The following is a 22,268-nucleotide window of genomic DNA, read 5'->3' on the forward strand; positions in this document are numbered from 1 at the left end:
ACAGAGGAGAGGTTAATGGAGGGATACAGGAGCGCCTGAATGAGGGGGCCGCAGAGGCAGGATTTGAATGATCCTGATGGGGGCAGATAAATCAGTCCGTGATCCGAAATCCAATCCTGTTAGACAAGCCAGGGGTCAGAAAGCCAAGTAATCCAAATAAACAACCAAAGCAGAGTACCAGACGGGGAGCAGGCAGAATCAGAATCCAGGTCCAAAGTCAGATCAGCGTCAGGCAGGCAGGCAGGATAATACAGGCGGGATACGTGCAGGGAAGAACCAAGACGATCTGGCACTGAAGGGATGTTACAGAGCTGTATAAATAGTGCTTGGGGACAGGTGGAGCGCATCAGCCCTAATCATGAGCTGGCGGAGATGAGGCATTCAGGGCGGCTGGAAAAACTGAGCCTCACACCACAGATCATGACATTTAGTTGTAATAATCAGTTCAATATTTCATAAAATCTAGATCCAAAAAAGGTCTCATCTGTGCCCCCCTTTTCCTGGTCAGTGCTCCTGGCCCCCATCAGAACTTTTCTAGACCCGCCCCTGCATAGCTGAAGTATCAACCCTGTCTACCACCAGCAGCTACTGTGTTAGAGAAGGTCCTGCCAACAACAAGACTTACTTACTGGGGTAAATATGTGATGGGGTGAACATGAACCGCTAGTTTCCTCCTTCTCAGCTGATCCATAAACACACGCAGCAAGAGAGAAAAGCCGATCAGCTGATCACCGACAGCCGCCATGATTCACGGAGCAACATGAGAGGAGAGGGAGGAAGCAGCTGCTGCACAAACAGAGAGGAACGGAGATCCTCTAGAGCGGCAATGTTGGTGCAGGATGAGTTAAATATAATACAGGAAAAGTTCAGGTGTGGAACCCTCTCACCTTGAGAAGAGTGTGTGTTAACACACCCTCATTCTCCGCAGAGGCGACATCCATGTTGCTCCATTAATGCTGAGTTTATTCTGACGTCCACCTATAGAACCACCAGCTGATCTTTCCCATCTGGCCTCTCCACGTCCCGTCGTCATGACAGAGAAATGATGGGACTCGTCGTGTTAATGCATCTAATTCCATAAATTAGTTTCCGCCGTTAACGCGTTATTTATATATATATAGGATATTTCCAGCCATGAAGGAGAATCAGTCCCCAGGAAGACGTCATTCCCTCCTCCCACCAGCGTCCACGCGGCGCTGTGGTTGGGGTGTGCGGTGTCAGGTTGTTGCCATAGGGACGCGTCCAGAAACACTGCCTACATTTGCACTCACTTTCTTTTCTCCTTGAACTTGTTACAGTTCAGTGTTTTAATCAAGTGGAAATAAATAGTCCCAGAGATAAATATTGATCTTTAAGGAGGCAAGACTGAGTGAGTTATCTGAGCAGCCGCAGTCACCCTTCCTGCTGCAACACCGGTAACGCTGCAGGGAAAGGCTCAGAGTTGTTAATGATTAATCAATGAGTGTTCATTTATTTGCCTGGTTTGCAGAATCAAGAACTACGCGATAGTTGCTTCAGAACAAACAGTAGTTTTGGTACGAGGGCTGCATGGTGGTGGCTAGCAGCTGTGTCCTCCACCCAGAGACAGGATGTTAGTGGAACTGGTTACTCCACATTCTCCCTGGGAGAGGGCGTGAGTGGAGACACCTGTCCAGGTGCTCTCACCTGCTGATCGCTGGGATAGAAAAAAAATGGATTAGATTTATATAGCACTTTTCAAGGCACCCAAAGCGCTTTTACATTGTGTATCCATTATTCATCCACTCCTCACTCATACCTGGTGATGCTAAGCTACGTATTTAGCCACAGCTGCCCTGGGACAGGCTGATGGAGACGTGGCTGCCAGTCCGCGCATACGACCTCTCCGACCACCACCCAAAATTCATCCACATTCATTTACCAGTGATGCCGACACTGGAGGCAAGGAGGGTTAAGTGTCTTGCCCAAGGACACAACGACAGATGACTGCGGGAGTGGGAATTGAACCACCAACCTTCCAGTCATTGGACGACCTGCTCTACCGCCTGAGCCTCTGCCACCAGACTCCACCCTCCACCGACCCTAATTGGACTAAGTGGTGCAGGAAAAGGATGGATTTAGAACCAACTGCTAGAACACCACTTATAATAAAAAACAAAATACCACCTTCTTAATCAATAAGTGCAAATTTATTGTGGTTATTTCTTTTGTTTCTAAATTAATGTTTCTAACATTAATATTTGACTTCCATTGTCACAATATGATTCTGTTAGAAATGAATAAAGTGAAACAATAGAGCTGAATTTCACTTATTTTAAATGAATTCGTCTTTATCCATCCCTAAAGGGACATCACATAGTTGCTGTGTAAATTATCCATAAAAATTAATATTCAAACTAATTCAGAGAATAAAGAAAGAAATAATATAACAGATTTTAAAAATCATAAATGAAGAAAAAGTTTAAAAAAATTTTTAAAAATGAATACATTTTGATGAATAAATATTTAGAAAAATGAACGTGGAACTGAATAAATAATTCTGATGAATAAATCAGTGATACTGGTGTGTAGGTAGTCGAACCGGCTCCTCTCCTCTGGCCTGTCGGTCTTCATGCTCGGAGCTTCAGATGCCTTTAAGTCCAGCGAAGATCCAGTAAAATGAGCTGCTTTACCACCGAAGGCTTGGTAGTTTTCACCCTGCTGAGTGGATGGAAGGTGGAAAATGTGCAGAAATGCCAGCAGGCAGTTATTTAGTCTATTTGTTGTAAATATACATCACTTGTAAATCTACCCGTTACCCACCCGTAGCCATGAATGCTTCTTGTTTTCATCAAATATCTGACGTGTTGGCTGATGATACTCTTCCTCCTGCCTGCAGATATTTCCAGTGTGACACTCTAATCAATAAGCAGTGCTTTCTTTTCTCAGGTTGAGTCATCGAGACTGCTGCCCAAAGCCACCAAACCACACTCCGTGTCACATGTACGCACACTTGAAACCGTAACCTTTCACTGTGGACCCTTGCAGTCGATATGAGGGAGTCGTGACTTGTGTTGACGCACTTTGATTCTCTGAATGAGCCTGGATGTATTTCTCTGTTCTTTTCAACATGTATCTTGTGTCCTTTAGTGAACTTTAGAGTGTAAAAGACTGGATTTACCTACACATGTTGATATGATGCAGCAGTTTATCTGTCTGGCCTTGCAGCAGGAGTTCCCAGTCGTACCTGGGACCTGCATTCAAACCAGTGAAATCAGCTGACTAATGGCTGCTTTACACCGAATGCTGTGAAATGAGCCCAATGGTTTGAGAAACCCCAGGCAGAGGTCATATCAGAGAGCGAGTCTGCAGAGAGAAGCTACGGTGGACTTGTAATGTTTCCCTGTATGCTGGCGGGTCTGGTCTGAGACAGGTCGGCTGCTACAAACCTTCGTACACATGGGCAGGCTTGGCCTTCCTGTTTTCAGTTTGAGACGAAGTTTGGGAACGATAGCCCTAGTCTTTTCTTTTAACACCGTGCTTTGCAGAAGCCAACTCTGTTCATATCAGGGATTCAGTGTCTATGTTTGCAATATCCAGCTCCAACCTAATCAAGACTTTACTATATACTGTATACTGTGTACTATATAAGACCACATAAAAATAAACAAACGGGATTTTATTGTTCCCTTAATTAAACCATAAGGTCATATTCAGTAACTAGTGTTGGCCATGTGGACTATGCCAGGTTTAGTCTGCATCATGTGGACATGTACTCGCCTTAATGCTGCGACAGCATCCTCTTATGGTATCTTGAAGCACACATTGCTGCTTCAGAAAACATGCTGCAGGTTGCGGAGTTGCCAGGTTCACTTTTTCCCAGCAGCTTTTGGCTCGGTTGCTTTGTTCAGTGTAGAACAGGAGGGCCGCTGCAGAAACAGACACACTTTAAAGGTGAGGGGAAATCCCAAGAATCATGTCCTGTTTACATGTTGTGAAACATGTAAATCTGAATATGAATTCTATCTGCAGCTCATGTTAACACCAGAACATGAACATTCTTTCATTTTCCAGCCTAGTAGCTGCTGCTCGTCCTGCTTCCTGCAGCTTTATTTCACACAATGAAATTAAATGAATGATGGTGTCTGAGAATCTGCTCTACGAACGGAGGAGCAGGCTGTTCAGGGACTAGTTTAGCTCTCTAGGGACTAGTTTAGCTGTTCAGGGACTAGTTTAGCTCTCTAGGGACTAGTTTAGCTGTTCAGGGACTAGTTTAGCTCTCTAGGGACTAGTTTTCATGGGTTAGGGTTGGTTATTGTTTTCTGCAAGCTGGTGATGAGGCTGATGTGGTTTGTTGTGTTTGTCAGTGTTTCAGCAAGATTATGGAACAAAACTGTTCCCCAGCCAGTTTTTCTAAAGAGAACTAGAAAGTCTAGTGGTCCAACTAAAAAGTGATTGAATTTCCATTAAAAATAAGGAAAACTTTTGTTTTGGGCAACATATGCAGCGTGAGTCTGCTCTGTTTAGACATTTACCTGCATGAAGGCTGCAGCAAAACATTCTAGAAACAGCTGAGATCTCGTTTTCTATTGAACGTCTCATGTGGTCCAGCACTTTCTGTTGATGTTGGTTCTAGTTTAATGTTTAATCTCCTTGTTTTCCAAAGTGTAAAATATTTTGGCTCCTTTTAATTGTATTTTACCTCCAACCGGTCCAGGAAGAAGGCCGTCTTTCCCTGGTTCTGGTCCTGATGGAGGTTTTCCTTCCTGATTCTGGTCCTGATGGAAGTTTTCCTTTCTGGTTCTGGTCCTGATGGAAGTTTTCCTTTCTGGTTCTGGTCCTGATGGAGGTTTTCCTTCCTGATTCTGGTCCTGATGGAGGTTTTCCTTCCTGATTCTGGTCCTGATGGAAGTTTTCCTTCCTGATTCTGGTCCTGATGGAGGTTTTCCTTCCTGATTCTGGTCCTGATGGAAGTTTTCCTTCCTGGTTCTGGTCCTGATGGAGGTTTTCCTTCCTGGTTCTGGTCCTGATGGAGGTTTTCCTTCCTGATTCTGGTCCTGATGGAAGTTTTCCTTCCTGGTTCTGGCTCGGATGGAGGTTTTCCTTCCTGGTTTTGGCTCTGATGGAGGTTTTCCTTCCTGGTTCTGGCTGGGATGGAGGTTTTCCCTCCTGGTTCTGGTTCGGATGGAGGTTTTCCTTCCTGGTTTTGGCTCTGATGGAGGTTTTCCTTCCTGGTTTTGGCTCTGATGGAGGTTTTCCTTCCTGGTTCTGGCTCGGATGGAGGTTTTCCCTCCTGGTTTTGGCTCGGATGGAGGTTTTCCTTCCTGGTTCTGGCTCGGATGGAAGTTTTCCTTCCTGGTTTTGGTTCTGATGGAGGTTTTCCTTCCTGGTTCTGGCTCGGATGGAGGTTTTCCTTCCTGGTTTTGGCTCTGATGGAGGTTTTCCTTCCTGGTTCTGGCTGGGATGGAGGTTTTCCCTCTTGGTTCTGGTTCGGATGGAGGTTTTCCTTCCTGGTTTTGGCTCTGATGGAGGTTTTCCTTCCTGGTTTTGGCTCGGATGGAGGTTTTCCCACCTGGTTTTGGCTCAGATGGAGGTTTTCCTTCCTGGTTTTGGTTCTGATGGAGGTTTTCCTTCCTGGCATGAGTCCGTTGTCAACACACACTTCTCTCAGGGACATTGTTGTGCATCAGTAAGCCTGTAATGTAAATATCATAGCATACATAATAGGGTTAAATACACATCATCTTCATATTCACTGTGACATCGCTGATGAATAAAAGGTTCTGTGTTTAATGCAGAAACAGAATGTGAGGTTTTGTGGTTGCTCTACTTGGTCACAGCAAAGCTTTATTCACGGAGCAGGGAAGCGGCTCATCAGGATTCTTGTAATTGATAAAGGTGATGTTGCCGTTTGTGTGCTCTTCTGCCGCATGGAGACTAGCTGTGAGCATGTTTTCAAGCTCGCTTCCAGAACCAGCTGCCTCACTCTGTGTTGCTGCTGCAGGTCATCTAACCTGGTAATGCTATTCTCTGGCCAGGCGGGGTAATGTGAGCACTGGAGCACGTGAATAGGTTACAGCATCCCCCCACTTCCACGCTCTCGCTGGCGTCACTGCAGCCAGACCGACCTGACAGCAACACTGGTCTGCACATGCTTGGATGTGCACCACCATTGTTTTTATGTGACCTGTCCGATCATTTAAGGTAGCTAAGCAGGCAACAAGGGAGACAATAAAATCTTTAGACTACTCAGACTGGAGAGGATCAGTCTGCTGACTTCAAATCAGAAACAATGAAAGTCAGCAACACCTTTAAATGAATGAAAACAGAAAACTACAAAAACAGTCCAGAATTTAGACTTCAGTGTAAAAAGTAGTTCCAGGGTGATGTTCAGCACGGTGCAGCATCCCCTCTTCTTCTAACAGGTCTGGAAACGTCTGGGAAGAGAGGAGGCCAGTTTCATGGTGAACTGTGTTCACAGACAGTGGTTTCTGGAAGTCTTCCTGAGTCCATGCAGTGGTTTCCAGTAGAGAATCATGTCTGCTTTTAATGCAGAAGATCACCAGCATCCAACCTTGTCCCATGCACACAGAGATTCCTCCTGATTCTCTGAATCTTCTGATGATATTCTACACTGTAGATGGAGGATCTTCAAAGTCTGAGGAACATTTTTCTGAAATTGTTCCACAGTTTTAGATCCAGTTTGTCTCAGATTGGTGAAGCTCTGTCCATCTTTCCATCTGAGAGACTCTGCCTCTCTGAAATGCTCCTTTTATACCAGTCATGTTACTGACCTGTTGCCAGGTAACCTGGTTAGTTGTCCAATGCTCCTCCAGGTGTTTCTGGTTTGTACCAGGTACTTTTCCAGCCTTTTGTTGCTCCTGTTCCAACTTTTTCCATCAGATTCACTATCAGCTCATGTTTTCATCACATGGTGAAATGTCTCCGTTTCATCCTCTGATGTGTTGGTTATCTTCAACTTGAGATTAAAGATGAGGATGAGGTTTATAAATCATTTAATTGTGATTTTATATACATCTTACGCAACGTTCCAACCTCTTTGGGATTGGGGTTGTAGCAGTGTGGATTGTTTTACATGCTCCTACCAGATAGCTGGTCTGTTACAAAGCAACACACCAGGACACAACACAGAAGGAATCTGATTTTCCAGACATGTTGAACAGAAACTTGCTTGTTAAAGAGGTCTCGCTCTCTCGCTCTCTCGCTCTCTCGCTCTCTCTCTCTCTCTCTCTCTCTCTCTCTCTCTCTCTCTCTCTCTCTCTCTCTCTCAGGTTTTCAACTCTTCTTGAACAAGACCACTTCTATGTATTCTTAAGACTTGATATGTCACACCTATAGGAGTGTGTGAAAAACAGTTTTTTTTGCCATCTTAACAGACTTCCACCTTCCAGCCCACTCACACATACACATGATTATACGCACACACCACACCATGCACACCCACACGGATGCACATACATGCATACAGCTGTGGCTTTTGAAGGTTTTGACGTGGGCGATGCCTCTGTGTCAACTCTTTCCTGTGGGGAGACTTTCCACTTGCCTTTTTTCCATCAGGGCTCTGAGTGTGAGCTTCTTGAAATTGACAGTTAACTTTTCGCCTTCATGCAGGTGCAAATAAAGCCTTCCCCTTCCACCAACTCCTCATTCAATCCACTTCCACTGGGCAACAGTAAAAATGCAGCACAAGGGCACACTCATGCTAGAGGCCTCTCCAACACGGAGATGCTGATGCATGCTTTTATCACCAGTCGTATTGACTACTGTAATGCCCTGCTCTCTGGTCTTCCCAAAAAGAGTATTGCACCTCTACAACTTCTACAGAACTCAGCTGCTCGTGTGCTGACGAAGACCAGAGGGCGGGCCCACATTACACCGGTTTTAGAATCACTGCATTCACTGCATTGAACCCTCGCGGCCCCTGAGGTCTTCCGGTACTGGCCTCCTGACTGTACCTAAAGTCAGGACACATACTCACGGAGAGGCAGCTTTCCAGTGGTATGGTCCTCGTCTCTGGAACAGCCTGCCGGAGGAGCTCAGGGCTGCAGAGAACGTTAATGTTTTTAAGAGCAGGCTCAAGACCCACCTTTTTAATTTAGCTTTTACTTAATATTTATTCATTTTATTTTTATTTATTTTATTCCCCTTGCCTATTTATTTTTCTATGTTAACCCATTTTTATTTATTCTATTCTTTTGTTCTATTTATATTATTTTTAGGTTATTTCTCCAGTGTTTCCTCGGAGGGCTCTCTCTGTACCGGGGGCTTTCATCGGCTGTGGCTGCTGCGGCTCTGTCCTGCAGGTTCTTCAGTCTGGTTGGGTGGCTCCTCTGCCTCTCACTTGGCCGTGTGCCCTGGGTCGGTGTCCTGGCGGTCGTGGCCTGTGAACAGCTCCCGGTGCAGACGGCTCCCTGTGATAGTGTTTCCTTACCTGGCTCATCTGTGCTCAACCTCACATTAGTCTTTTATTATGTGCAAGTATGTGTGTGTGTATGTGTATGTGTATGTGTATGCCTGCTTGTACATACTGGTATGTGAGAGGAAGCGGGGAGGGAGGGAGTTGTGTGTGTGTTTATGTATGTGTGTGTGTGGGGGGGGGGCATTGTTTTAACCATGGAAAGCACTTTGGGCTGCATTTATGTATGAAAAGTGCTCTATAAATAAAGACTGATTGATTGATTCTCCTGCCAATCACCATCAGAATTAGCACAAGATCTGCTGCTGGAAAAGCTTTGCACATATCCCAACGTAGTCCTTCAATGAGTGCTTTCCCGCTCCATGAGGTAGCTGTCTGTGCATGGAAACCGAGGTTTCTGCAGACCTGCTTCCTTCTAGATTTAGCCAGTTGCACAGGAAGAGGTCCAGACAGGTTCCTGTGTGCAGGTGGCCCTCCTCATTGTTTGTGCACATGATGGAAATCCTCAAGCAGCTTCTATTCTTTCCAGATATAAACACAGACTATAGTTCTTCTAACTATTGATTGCAGTGATGTGATGCTATATTTAGATCTGACACTTGATCAGATTTATGTTTGCACCATGTTAAAACCACAACAAAATGTTGGGCAGACTCTTCAAAGCTGGAAATCCACTTAAGAGATATCAAAGCAATTTATCATCAAATTATTCAGGACGAAACTGAACGTGGCCTCGATGCATGTGGATCCCAGAGCAGAGCTGAGACACAGACATTTGAAGCAATGAGCCTGGTCTATAGATAACCCAGTGTTTCTATCACATGTGCCGCGTGTTACCTTATAAGACAGCAATATGACTCACCCCGCTCGCTGACATACTATGTGGGAAGTCATGATTCATGCAAGCTGCATTTAAACAGGCAAGGCCCAAAAATACACCAGCATGCCATCACACATACACATACACAACCATCACAAACACACTCACACATACTTTAGTTGCTCAGTCATACTCACCACCCACACAGATGCTGTCACTAACATGCAGCAAGAGTCATTAGTTAGTTGTCAGAGCAAAGACTGGAATAAGAACATGCCGGGATCTTTCTGAGGTAATACCAGCCTTCAGCCAGCACTTTCACCACTCCATTCTTTCCTGTTTCTGAGACCAGAACGAGGAAACTCTGCTGCAAAGCAACAGGCACTGTAGTTTCAAACCATTCTGTGTCTGTGTTTGTGATTAGACCACACGGTTTTAGGGGGAGAGAAACGAGACGTTTCCTTCTCAGTCTGAATTTCGACCTGTTTCCAGCTCAGGTTCCAGCAGTTCCATGCAGTAAACCCTGATGTCTGTTGCATTTCCACAGCCATTCTAACCCTGACTTGGTAGCTGGGTGCAGTAGATGCATCAGCTGCGTAATAGTGTAACGTTACAGCAGTACAATGGATTTGATTTATGATGACAAACAATGCAGCATCATAAGAAGAACTCCACCTGGAGGAGGTCCAGGGGTTTGTCCTCTTTCTTCCACAGTCATCCCTTCCCAGAATCTCACGGGAATCAATCAGTGCATGGCAGCATGTGGTATCGGTGAGTTTGGGACCCCAACAGAAGCATCCCATACAAGAAGAACAGCTCGGAATGGATGTTGGATGTTTTCAGATTGAAACGGGTTAGTACACATCTTTTGCATTTCCAGAGGCAAAAACTATTTGTTGGAGCACTTTCATTTGGGTCCCAATCTTACCGATCCAACCCTAAAGGGTGGAGCTGGACACAGTGTAATTTGCTGACTGGGAAAAATCATGTCTTCCTGTGTGGAACAGCTCCATGTTTAAATATACGCTAGATTTATTGCTTAAAGTCAAGGAGAAAGAAGACAACCTGCTGGACGCCCACCATTCTCCTCCTTTGGTTCTGGACGCCCACCATTCTCCTCCTTTGGTTCTGGACGCCCATCATTCTCCTCCTCTGGTTCTGGACGCCCACCATTCTCCTCCTCAGGTTCTGGACGCCCACCATTCTCCTCCTTTGGTTCTGGACGCCCACCATTCTCCTCCTCAGGTTCTGGACTCCCACCATTCTCCTCCTCAGGTTCTGGACGCCCACCATTCTCCTCCTCTGTTTCTGGACGCCCACCATTCTCCTCCTCTGGTTCTGGATGAACACCATTCTCCTCCTCTGGTTCTGGACGCCCACCATTCTCCTCCTTTGGTTCTGGACACCCATCATTCTCCTCCTCTGGTTCTGGACGCCCATCATTCTCCTCCTTTGGTTCTGGACTCCCACCATTCTCCTCCTCTGGTTCTGGACGCCCATCATTCTCCTCCTTTGGTTCTGGGTTGTCTTCCATTCGTTTCGATGGAAGAAAGACAATGGTACAATGGTATGATGTCACGCTGTTACGTAGCGGATGCATCTATCACTCTTCGGCTTTTAGCCCACCTACCAGGTAAGGGTACCGTTGGCAGTGGAAATGCAAGAGAGATCTGGATTTACTGAACCAAAGCACAGCGAGCTGTCCTGTGCAGAGCCAGACCTCCTGGTGAAAATGGGGCCTTTGTGTGTTATTGAGCTGGTTTTGATGGTTTTTGAGCCATTTTGAGCTTCACACTAATTGTTTTTTTTAAGGTGAATGCTGTCAGGGGCTGAAGCAGTGATTCGTGTTAAAGTCACTGCATGGATCTTTCCAGTGTCGGTAGATGAAGTAGCTCTTGTGTTAACTGGGTTGACTGCAGATAGATGAAGCTTTGTGCATTCTCGGACGGACCAAAACTATCGATTGCTTCATTGAGCTGCCTCTACTCATCTCTGACAGTCTCTTAGGATGGTCCACAGCTTGGCAGATCACCTAACCCGGGTCACCCAGGTCACCTGACTGCACCAGACTGAGGGTCAATGAGGACATCACGTGGAGGCATTCCAGAGTGGGTTTCTTCTTGGGTCAGATGTTTAAATAAGATCCAGGACGACATTCCTGCTACTGAATCTGGTGTGTAAATGCCTGCTCTGTCAGACTTACAGGTTCAGGAATCAAGGCTGTTTGGTCTGTACGTCGATCGACGAGCGGGGAGACAGTATTGATTTCTATCTGAAGTAAAAAGCTTTCACTATATTTTTAGAAGGACTCGAGTAGGGCAACTCCAACCTTACTCCCACATGACTGAGTCTGCTGTTTGTTTTCCAGTCATGTTTGTATGTAAATTCCACCTGAACACAGGTGTGATGAGCCACTTCTTGTTTGTTTTATGTATATCTCAGGATGTTTGTTTCATGCTCTGGAATGAATCTCCTGATCAAACTTGTGAAACCTCTGGGTCATTTTGTTTCTGTGTGTAATGTGCACAACTGACCGTCCTCACACATTTCCTCACAATCACTACCAGCTACCTGGTGACCTTCTGAAGATGTTTGGCCTATCAATGGTGTGGAGATGGAGTGATCACATTATCTTGTTTAAAGAAGAAAAAATTTGGCTTTTATATCATTTTAAAATCTTAATGTGAGAAAATAAGTTTTGGTATGATTTGATGCTGCGGTGAAGCAAATGGTTGGAAACTGGTCAGGTTGCTTGTTGCAGGACTGCAACCACATCAGCGTTAAACAAAGATTTGTCTCTGTTGGAAGTCTGTTTTTGTGTGCAAATTGGTGTAATCTACACTCACTGACTACTTTATTAGCTCCTCTTGTTCAGTTACTTTGATAAAACAACCAGCCAATCACACGGCAGCATGTAGTCATGTAGACGTGGTGAAGACGGCTTGCTGAAGTTCAAACTGAGAATCAGAATGAGAAAGAAAGGGGATTTAAGAGACTGTGGCATGGTTGTTCATCTGAGTATTTACCAGCCTACCTGAGTATTGTTGCTGACCATGTCCATCCCTTTATGACCACAGTGGAGCATCTTCTGATGCTACTTCCAGCAGGATAATGCACCATGTCACAAAGCTCAGATCATCTCCACCTGCTTTCTAGAACATGACCATGAGTTCACTGGACTCCAACGGCCTCCACATCCACCAGATCTCAGTCCAGTAGAGCAGCTTTGGGATGTGGTGGAACGGGAGATTCTCATCATGGATGCAGCCGACAAACCTGCAGCAACTGTGTGATGCTGTCATGTTAATATGGAGAAAACCTCTGAGGAAGGTTTCCACCACCTGCTTCATCTATCACACCAGGAAGTAAAGAGGGGGTCCGACCTTCAGCGTTAAATATTGCGCTGTATGAGTGTGATGGGTGAGTGTGAGTGGCTGGGATGTCTTCTCGCTGAGTGTTTGGGGAAGCAGATATTCTGGGGAATTGAAACTGCTATTTACACTACAGCTAGTGTTTGTGGCTGACAAGCCTTTTACTGGCCAACACTTTTGCTTACAAATGCTAGTAGACATGGATATTCATTAAAACTTTTACATTATGGTGTTTCCTTTTTTTATCTGTCATCATCATCATCAGCCACATTGACATTTGCCTCCTTGTACACCTCCAAGGGCATTCCTTGCTGTGACCTAATTTGATCATTCCAATTAAAACCGTGTTCATCCTCGGTGTAATTACAGTCATCTGGATGGAGTCCTCCCTCCTCGCTGTGTACACTGACGGCGTTCATGTCCGTCTTCCTCTGACTGCACCGGCTGAGTGGATAATGTCGTTAGAGTGGAGCAGCAGCAGAAATTGAGCCTGATCTTGTTTTTAACGAGGAGCCACTGGGTGCATGTGTAGAAGTCATAATCTTGCTGTGTAACTGTTCAATTCTGACAGAAAAAAGTCCCAATGACTCAAAGAGATGTTAAAATGAGTCTCAGTCTAATTCAGGTTTCCTCTCTGTGATGTTATTTGCAGCAGCTCATTGCTGAAGCAGACATTCATTCATTAGCTGCTGGTCTGTGAAGCTTTAACATGTTTGGAAATGATGGAATGACCACATCCACCACCAGATGACTGCAAATGCAAAACGCAGGACTTGCAGTGTTTCCTTGGCAATAATGTAAATTTGTTTTCCATCAACGCTTTTGTGTTTGGTTTTTTGTAGAAATCCGGGCTGCTCGCTAGTGTTTGCTCACAGGAAACTGGTGAAAACATCCTCGCTGTTGATGCGCCTTCTGGCCAGAAACACAGCAGCTGGCCAGCATGACTCTGATTTCCCAGTAAAGACGGACATGAAACCCAGTTCACAGCTTCCTGCCCTCCAGAGGCCGTTATGCACATGCTCGAGTGACGTATGCATAAACTAGAAACGGGTCTTCTGTTTGCTTCTGTTTTTCAGTTGACTGATCAGCAACTGTTGAGTCTAATCTTCAGTTTCTCATTGAACCATGAAAATACAGGTGACACCAGGGTTTAAGGTTTCTGAGGCACCTCCTCCTGAATCTGGTGTTTCCATGGTAATAATCAGTGGCACCAAGCGGGGAGAAAAGTGGAGAGCACGGCTCAGAATCTGGTGTGTGTTGGATGAAATAATGTGACAGAAGCCTGGAGAAACATCTGAAATGAACCAGCTGAAACTGCTGCTTTTAGCTCCGCCCAGCACTTTGTCTGTTTGCTCTTACTTTCTCCAATATTTGAACTTTTTCATGTATATTGATGATGATTTGTGCCAAGTTATGGATGTTTTGAATAGTTTTATTTTCAGCTCATAGTTAACGTGAACAGAAATTCTCATGCTGCACAGAAACAGGCTCATTCCAGTCACGGCTTTTAACCAAGTCAAATCAACGGTGTAAACATGCATCTTGTCATTTCTCAACTTCGTAGAGCATCTCTGGCTTTCAGTGTGTGCTCGTGGGATTTTCACCCTGATTACGTCATTTTTGACCATATGTGGCAAACAGGGTACCTTTTTACTTGTTTGTTTTTACTAAAGGTGGTGACATTATACCCTCTCTCTTCTTCCTCCACACAAACTCTGGGGCATTAATTTTGTGTGGATGTGTTAGTAGATGCATGGGGAAATGAATGCATGCGAACAAGCGTGTGCACATTGAGCAAAAGATGATTTAGTTAATAAACTTTTATATATACAAGGCTGCAATAATCAAACCATGAATAATCCAGGTTGCGTGAAGTACAAACTATTTATTGTGTATTTTAGACCATAAAATGTTGTTGCTTCGTGACAAAAATATGGCAATTTAAGGGTTAAACATGGAGATAATTTATATTTCATATCAAAGATTAGGGCTGATACTGGTCTTAAGAATAAAGAAAAATGTAACACTTTATTATAGCTTGTTTTTTATGAGCACACTTTTGGGCTGAAGGTTTAAGAAGAGCAGAAAAAAGAACAAAAGACTGATTCAGACAGTATGAAACACATCACATGTAACCGTAAGGCAGCTGATGAAGGCAGCTCTTAATATGAGGACGGTTGCCGTAATGAAGGTTGTGGGATGTTACCTTCAGCTGCATCTCCAGCTTCGGTGCTGTGCAGTACGACTGTGTGGGCTGCTGCGCCATAGCTTTACAAGCTATAATTGCTATAATGCAGAGTGCAGAGCTAGTGGGTCTCCAGCCACGTTAGTCCTCATCAGTGTGCCTGGGATCAGCAGGCTCGCTCCAGGAGACCAGTTCATGCACATCACGCTTCGATCTGCAGTCTGTAGCGTTACCGAGAAGGCTGGCAGCACCCTGTTAGTGAGCCTGGAAGAGCTGCCGTCAACATCTGACCCTGCACCCAGAAAAGGGAAAATAAACCTTTTGCATCCATCAGCACTTCTAATCAAATTTCTGCCACAACCTGCTAAGTTGTGTGTCTGTCAGTGTGATTATGCATGCGTTGTATCTAAGTGTGTGTGTTTGTGCCATCCTTGCATTTTCCTCCCACAGCAACAAACCATCTGAAGTTGAACTGTGCATTCCGGGGTAGAAATAGCATGTTTAGATTGCTCTGAGCCTGCAACCACATCTGGAAACATTATTCTTGGAAGACAGGTCATTATCCTGGGAAACCAACTGAGAAATGTTTGGTGGGAATAAGCAAACTGTATGATAGTTGGACCAGCCAGAACCACAGTCTGGAATGATGTACTTGTTCCACAACAGGCTCCTTACCTTACTGAGAGCTGCAGCAGGAGGCCGCCCCAGTCAAACTGTTGCTACAGCGCTGTCACATGGAAACAACTGAGTCTAAAAGGACCTGAATGCCAGCTCACGGCTTCTGTCCTATTAGCAGCTGATTTACAAGTGTTGTCCTCTGCTGAGCTGTCGGTGTGATCCAATCTTACTTCTGACTGAACAAGAGATCCACAGGCTGCAAACTGTTCTTCCCTCTGACGCTTCCAACCAACATTTACAAGCCTGACTCGTGCAGTTGTCGTGTCAGCTGGTGTACACCATCGATTCAGAAGCAGCTTCACCAGATTCACACTGCAAAGACAGAAATCTGCTGATTCAACATAGAGAATCTGTCCCTGTGCCTTCAAGACTCCAACGGGCCTTGAAGGCACCATACTGACTATAATCAGGTGGTTGAATTGTAAATGTGAAGCAGTGAATGGTTTTAGCTTAGCTGGTCTGTGGGCACGGGACGTTAAAGAAATTACATTTCCTCTCATCAGAAGAAAGCAAGACAGTTTTTTATAGAAACTAATTAACAGATCAATCATCAACGGTTAGTAATAATAAAAACAGCAGCCATTCTGTTGTTGATAAATAAAAAATGATAAATAAAAAATAACCTACAGGTGCTCCCGATGATTGTCTGCATTGTTTCCTTCCAGAAGCCGTACCTTGTTTTTTCTTACATTTAGCACCTGGTTGTTCAGTAGCGGTCGGAGCTTCCGCTGGACTAACCCAGTCTAGAGGTGGTAATTCAGAGGAACCCCCTTTCAACCATCTGCTTGTGAAGGACAAGTTTTGTGTATAGATGAAGGTGTACAGCATCAGCTCAGAGACTTCCACGGGACAGGAGTAAATCTAAACACTTCCAACACTTGTTCCAACAGCTGCTTTACTTCATGCTGCATAGTGATTGAGCCACCAGTTCGCCTCAGAGCTGGACGGGATAATTATGGTTAATGTCTGTTAAGAAGCCAGCCCTGCTGGGGTCTAGCTGAGGTTGTTACTTTCTAATAATGAGACAAAATAAGCTAGTGACATAAGATTTAGAAATTATTTCCACCATGTCTCTAGACCAAATGGCATTCTCCTAAAGGAACTGCTGTGTCTTGAACCAGGGTTACAGACTGTTGTATGAACTGAGAGGAGTAGCGCTGGCATTGTGTTCCTGGTCCCTTCTGTCTGAAAAGGTGATGTTCAAGGAGACTCAGAACAACAAACACTGGTGGAATATTGGGCTTATAAGCAAAAGTTCTTCATGTTAGTAGCTAGAATCTTTGGTCTGAGCTCTCACTCTGTACTGTATGCTCTGTCATCCTACAGATCTGCCAACAGGCAGACCTAAGGAAAGAGGGGGCGGGGAGTTGTGGGTCATGGCAAACTCCTAAAATGATCCAAGTGAAAAGAGGCGTAAACCAGTGGGAGGGAAAGGAGCTGTTCTGTTATTCTGGCCAACGGGGGTCACAGTCGTTCCACTGAGACATCACTTTCTGTTTTTATCTCTTCCCTGAGCGGAGCTGCCAAAGACAACAGAGCTCTTATGTTCGACTGAGCATCCGTAAAACAAAAATCCAACAAAGATAGGTGATAAAATGTGTCCTCTGATCCTTGCTTTGTTTACAGCACATGGTGCATTCAGGACTTACTAGAAGCATACAATGAGATTTTTCTAGCTCATCTGCCGGATCTCTGTCAGCTGTCATGTAGACCAGTGTCATTAACATCATGCATCATTCAGGAAACACGTCCCTCCTGCGGATCTGACCTCCACAGCTTCTCCTGATCATGATGTTGCATGCTGGAAACGTCACATTCATGTGTGGTTGCATCACATGACCAGATTCTGATCCAGTTCTTTTACAGGCCAAAGATAGAAGTGTTGTCCTGAGCCTTCCATCATGCCGTCCCATTGGCTGTAGATTCTGAGCTGGGATGGCATATTCTAGTAGGCTCCTCCATCCATACATCCATCAATCCATCTATCCATCCATCCATCCATCCATCCATCCATCCATCCATCCATCCATCCATCCATCCATCCATCATCCATCCATCATCCATCCATCCATCATCCATCCATCCATCCATCATCCATCCATCCATCCATCCATCCATCATCCATCCATCATCCATCTATCCATCCATCCATCATCCATCCATCCATCCATCATCCATCCATCCATCCATCCATCCATCCATCCATCATCCATCCATCCATCCATCATCCATCCATCCATCCATCCATCATCCATCCATCCATCCATCATCCATCCATCCATCCATCCATCCATCCATCATCCATCCATCCATCCATCCATCCATCATCCATCCATCATCCATCCATCCATCCATCCATCATCCATCCATCCATCCATCCATCCATCATCCATCCATCATCCATCCATCCATCATCCATCTATCCATCCATCCATCATCCATCCATCCATCCATCATCCATCCATCCATCCATCCATCCATCCATCCATCATCCATCCATCCATCCATCATCCATCCATCCATCCATCCATCCATCCATCATCCATCCATCCATCCATCATCCATCATCCATCCATCATCCATCCATCCATCCATCCATCCATCCATCATCCATCCACCCACCATCCACCATCCATCCATCCATCATCCATCCATCCATCCATCATCCATCCATCCATCCATCCACCCACCATCCACCATCCATCCATCCATCCATCCACCCATCCATCCATCCATCCATCCATCATCCATCCATCCATCCATCCATCCATCATCCATCCATCCATCCATCATCCATCCATCCACCATCCATCCATCCATCATCCATCCATGAAAATTGGGATTAAAATACTATAGAGGAGAAGGCGTTACTGGAAAAAGAAATAGACACCAGAGCTACGTGGGGCATTGAAGACACCCTTCATCATTTTTACTCCATTCTTTTGCTTTTACAACAGTGATGTAATCTCATGATGTTACTGTTCATAAAAGCCTTGTTAAAGCTGAAAAGGGCTGTTTGTCCACCATGTCCTTGTACATTAAGATGACTTTTCCCTCCACTAACTGGATGCTACTCTCCAGTCTTTTACAGGCCAAAGATAGAAGTGTTGTCCTGAGCCTTCCATCATGCCGTCCCATTGGCTGTAGATTCTGAGCTGGGATGGCATATTCTAGTAGGCTCCTCCATCCATACATCCATCAATCCATCTATCCATCATCCATCCATCCATCCATCCATCATCCATCCATCATCCATCCATCCATCCATCCATCATCCATCCATCCATCATCCATCCATCCATCCATCCATCATCCATCCATCCATCCATCATCCATCCATCCATCCATCATCCATCCATCCATCCATCATCCATCCATCCATCATCCATCCATCCATCAATCCATCCATCCATCCATCCATCATCCATCCATCCATCCATCCATCATCCATCCATCCATCCATCATCCATCCACCCACCATCCACCATCCATCCATCCATCATCCATCCATCCATCCATCCATCCATCCATCATCCATCCATCCATCCATCCATCCACCCACCATCCACCATCCATCCATCCATCCATCCACCCATCCATCCATCCATCCATCCATCCATCCATCATCCATCCATCCATCCATCCATCATCCATCCATCCATCCATCCATCCATCATCCATCCATCCATCCATCCATCCATCATCCATCCATCCATCCATCCATCATCCATCCATCCATCCATCATCCATCCATCATCCATCCATCCATCCATCATCCATCCATCCATCCATCCATCATCCATCCATCCATCCATCCATCATCCATCCATCCATCCATCCATCCATCCATCCATCCATCCATCCATCCATCCATCATCCATCCATCCATCCATCCATCATCCATCCATCCATCCATCATCCATCCATCATCCATCCATCCATCCATCCATCCATCATCCATCCATCCATCCATCCATCATCCATCCATCATCCATCCATCCATCCATCTATCCATCCATCCATCCATCCATCCATCCATCCATCCATCCACCATCCATCCATCCATCCACCATCCATCCATCCATCATTCATCATCCATCCATCCATCCACCATCCATCCATCCATCCATCCATCATCCATCCATGAAAATTGGGATTAAAATACTATAGAGGAGAAGGCGTTACTGGAAAAAGAAATAGACACCAGAGCTACGTGGGGCATTGAAGACACCCTTCATCATTTTTACTCCATTCTTTTGCTTTTACAACAGTGATGTAATCTCATGATGTTACTGTTCATAAAAGCCTTGTTAAAGCTGAAAAGGGCTGTTTGTCCACCATGTCCTTGTACATTAAGATGACTTTTCCCTCCACTAACTGGATGCTACTCTCCAGTTTCTTGGATAAACTTGTGGCATTAGACGTCCTTTTCTTCTCTCTTCAGAGACCAAGAGTCTGTGTGAATTATAGTCAGCATGTAGTGTTAGTGTTATTTTACCAAGCCCATCTCGGTTGTTTCCTCATTTTCTGTGAGACTTCTCCAGTTTTTAATACTCCAGCATTTTTAATACATAACAGTGTGAGTCAGAGAAAACTTCCTTTTAGTTTTCTTTGTTATTAAAATGAGGAAGCTGTATTTTCCGTTTACTGACCTATAAGATATGCATGTAAAAAATTCTTCTCAGTACGCACTTCTAACAATTTCTTTCTCACATTTCTCTGAGATTTCTGACAGCTCCTTTCAGTATGAGGACATTTCTATCTGCATCCCCCCCAGCTAAAGAAAAAACAAGAACTTTTCTGGGAAAATTTAATTTGTGTAAATCTAGGCCAAAAGGACAAAGTCACCTCATGCCAGAGCATTCAGTTTTGATTCAGTTCAATATTACTCAGAAACCCACATCTGATCCACTTCACTAGTCTGCTCCTGGGGGGTTCGGTAACACCTGCAGCAGAAACTGACAGAGCAGGAGAGCAAACGTGGAGTTGTGTCAGCAGACGGATTTCCAGCTAGTAAACAGGTGTGTGTGCACGGCCTCGCTGTGAGCGTCTATCTTCTCAGGATGAGGTGAGCAGAATGGAACGCTTGGCCGGGAAACATCTGCAGCTCTTACGTCAAGCTTCTCTGGGTCCGAGTGCAGAGTTATGCTGACTTATTCTGGAGTAATACCTCAGAATGCAACTGGTCAGTGATGTTGCTCGAGTCTCCAAAACAACCTGAAAGACTGAGTGTGTGTTAATGTGTCTCTGCTTTCTAACACTGCTTTCCAGGCTTTTATCATCACATTCAGCACAGAGGTGGAGCCAGCTCAGCTTTGCATGGAGGACTGGGCTGCTTTGTACTGCAAACACGTCCATTTTTAGAGTCAAAAACACTCAACACCCAGCGTTCCTGACCAGATAAAACATGGTGGAAATGTGGGGAACACCTGCACTGTCAAAGTGGATGAGGATATTTTTTGAGGAAGCGAGTGCTCCTATCTGCTGGCTTTAAAATATGACAGAGGAGCAGCAGGCAGACGGGGTAGTATATGTTGAATCATGAGGGTGACTGCAGTCGACTGTTGAGGCTGATGTCAGCTCTGAGGTATGCGCTCGCTGGGTTCGGCTGTGAGCTGACCCCCCCTTTCTCTGTTTTACTTCTATTTCCAGGGTGTGAGCGGAATGTCCGTGGATGAGAAGCCTGAAGCCCCCATGTATGTGTATGAGTCGACGGTTCATTGTACCAACGTCCTCCTCTGCCTCAACGACCAGCGGAAGCAGGATATCTTGTGTGATGTGACTGTCCTGGTAGAGGGCAAGGAGTTCCGAGGGCACCGGGCCGTGCTGGCTGCCTGCAGCGAGTATTTCCTCCAGGCGCTGGTGGGCCAAGCAGAAAATGGTTTGGTTGTTAGCCTTCCTGAAGAGGTGGGTATATCCAACACAGTAACAGGTTCCTACAGAAAATAAAACACTGAAACTCACCATCATGAGGCCATAGAGAATAATCTACACCTCCTACCTCTTTATGCCCATCCCAAACCAAAAGAAATAAAAATAAAAAATAAAAATCCTAGATCAAATAAATACCTGGATTTAACTAAACTAACAGGTCGGAGCCTCCTATTGGATAATTCCTGCAGGGTGATCATCTTCCAGCTGCAACAAGTTATTTAACTCTATAAACTCAGCTTCTCATGTCTTAAACAACCATGAGGAGAGACATCCGTGGTCGTGGAGAAGATGTTCCAGGAGGGTCAGGTCATCAAGCAGAGAAAACATGTAAGGCAGTGGTTCTCAGACTTTTTATACCACGCCCCCTTTGGAGGAATAAACATTCCCCCATCCCTTTAATATAAAGAGTGAGGGGACCGGGTGTGTATATATATATATATATATATATATTTCTCCACATCTACAATGGTTTTCAGTAAACCCTACTCTCTCTCCTCTTCCCCTCCTCATCCTCCTCCTCCTCCTCCTCCTTCTTCTTCTTCTTCTTCTTCTTCTTCTTCTTCTTCTTCTTCTTCTTCTTCTTCTCTATATTAGTTGGTGGTTAGCAAAACCGAACTGATGCACTGCTGCCACCAAGTGGTCTGGAGTGTGGACCAGACCAAACTAGTTGTTCTCCCAGGCTCATGGAAGATGGAAGAAATAGTTTAATCTCAGTTGTTGCTTTCATGAAGATTAAGTTTTGAGATAGAGGTGAGAAGAACAACACATAAACAGTATTTGAATGGCGGCAGCGGCTCAGGCAGTGGAGTGGGTCATCCAACGATTGGAAGGTTGGCGGTTCGATTCCTGCTCAGTCCAGCAGTCTGCCCCGGAGCAGCATGTAGC

The 22,268-nt window shown here is 45.1% G+C and overlaps 1 protein-coding gene across 2 annotated transcripts in view; it reads left to right on the plus strand.

The window, feature by feature from the left end:
- The window catches only part of bach2b (BTB and CNC homology 1, basic leucine zipper transcription factor 2b), a 109,772-nt gene that overhangs the window by 47,305 nt on the left and 40,199 nt on the right, over window positions 1-22,268 (plus strand). For both annotated transcript variants that reach the window (XM_041975697.1, XM_041975698.1), the window contains one exon: window positions 21,102-21,356. In XM_041975697.1, the coding sequence (XP_041831631.1) occupies window positions 21,102-21,356 (255 nt within the window). The remainder of the gene's footprint in view (window positions 1-21,101; window positions 21,357-22,268) is intronic.

Source organism: Melanotaenia boesemani, chromosome 22 (assembly GCF_017639745.1).
Source record: "Melanotaenia boesemani isolate fMelBoe1 chromosome 22, fMelBoe1.pri, whole genome shotgun sequence".
Taxonomy (NCBI): Eukaryota; Metazoa; Chordata; class Actinopteri; order Atheriniformes; family Melanotaeniidae; genus Melanotaenia; species Melanotaenia boesemani.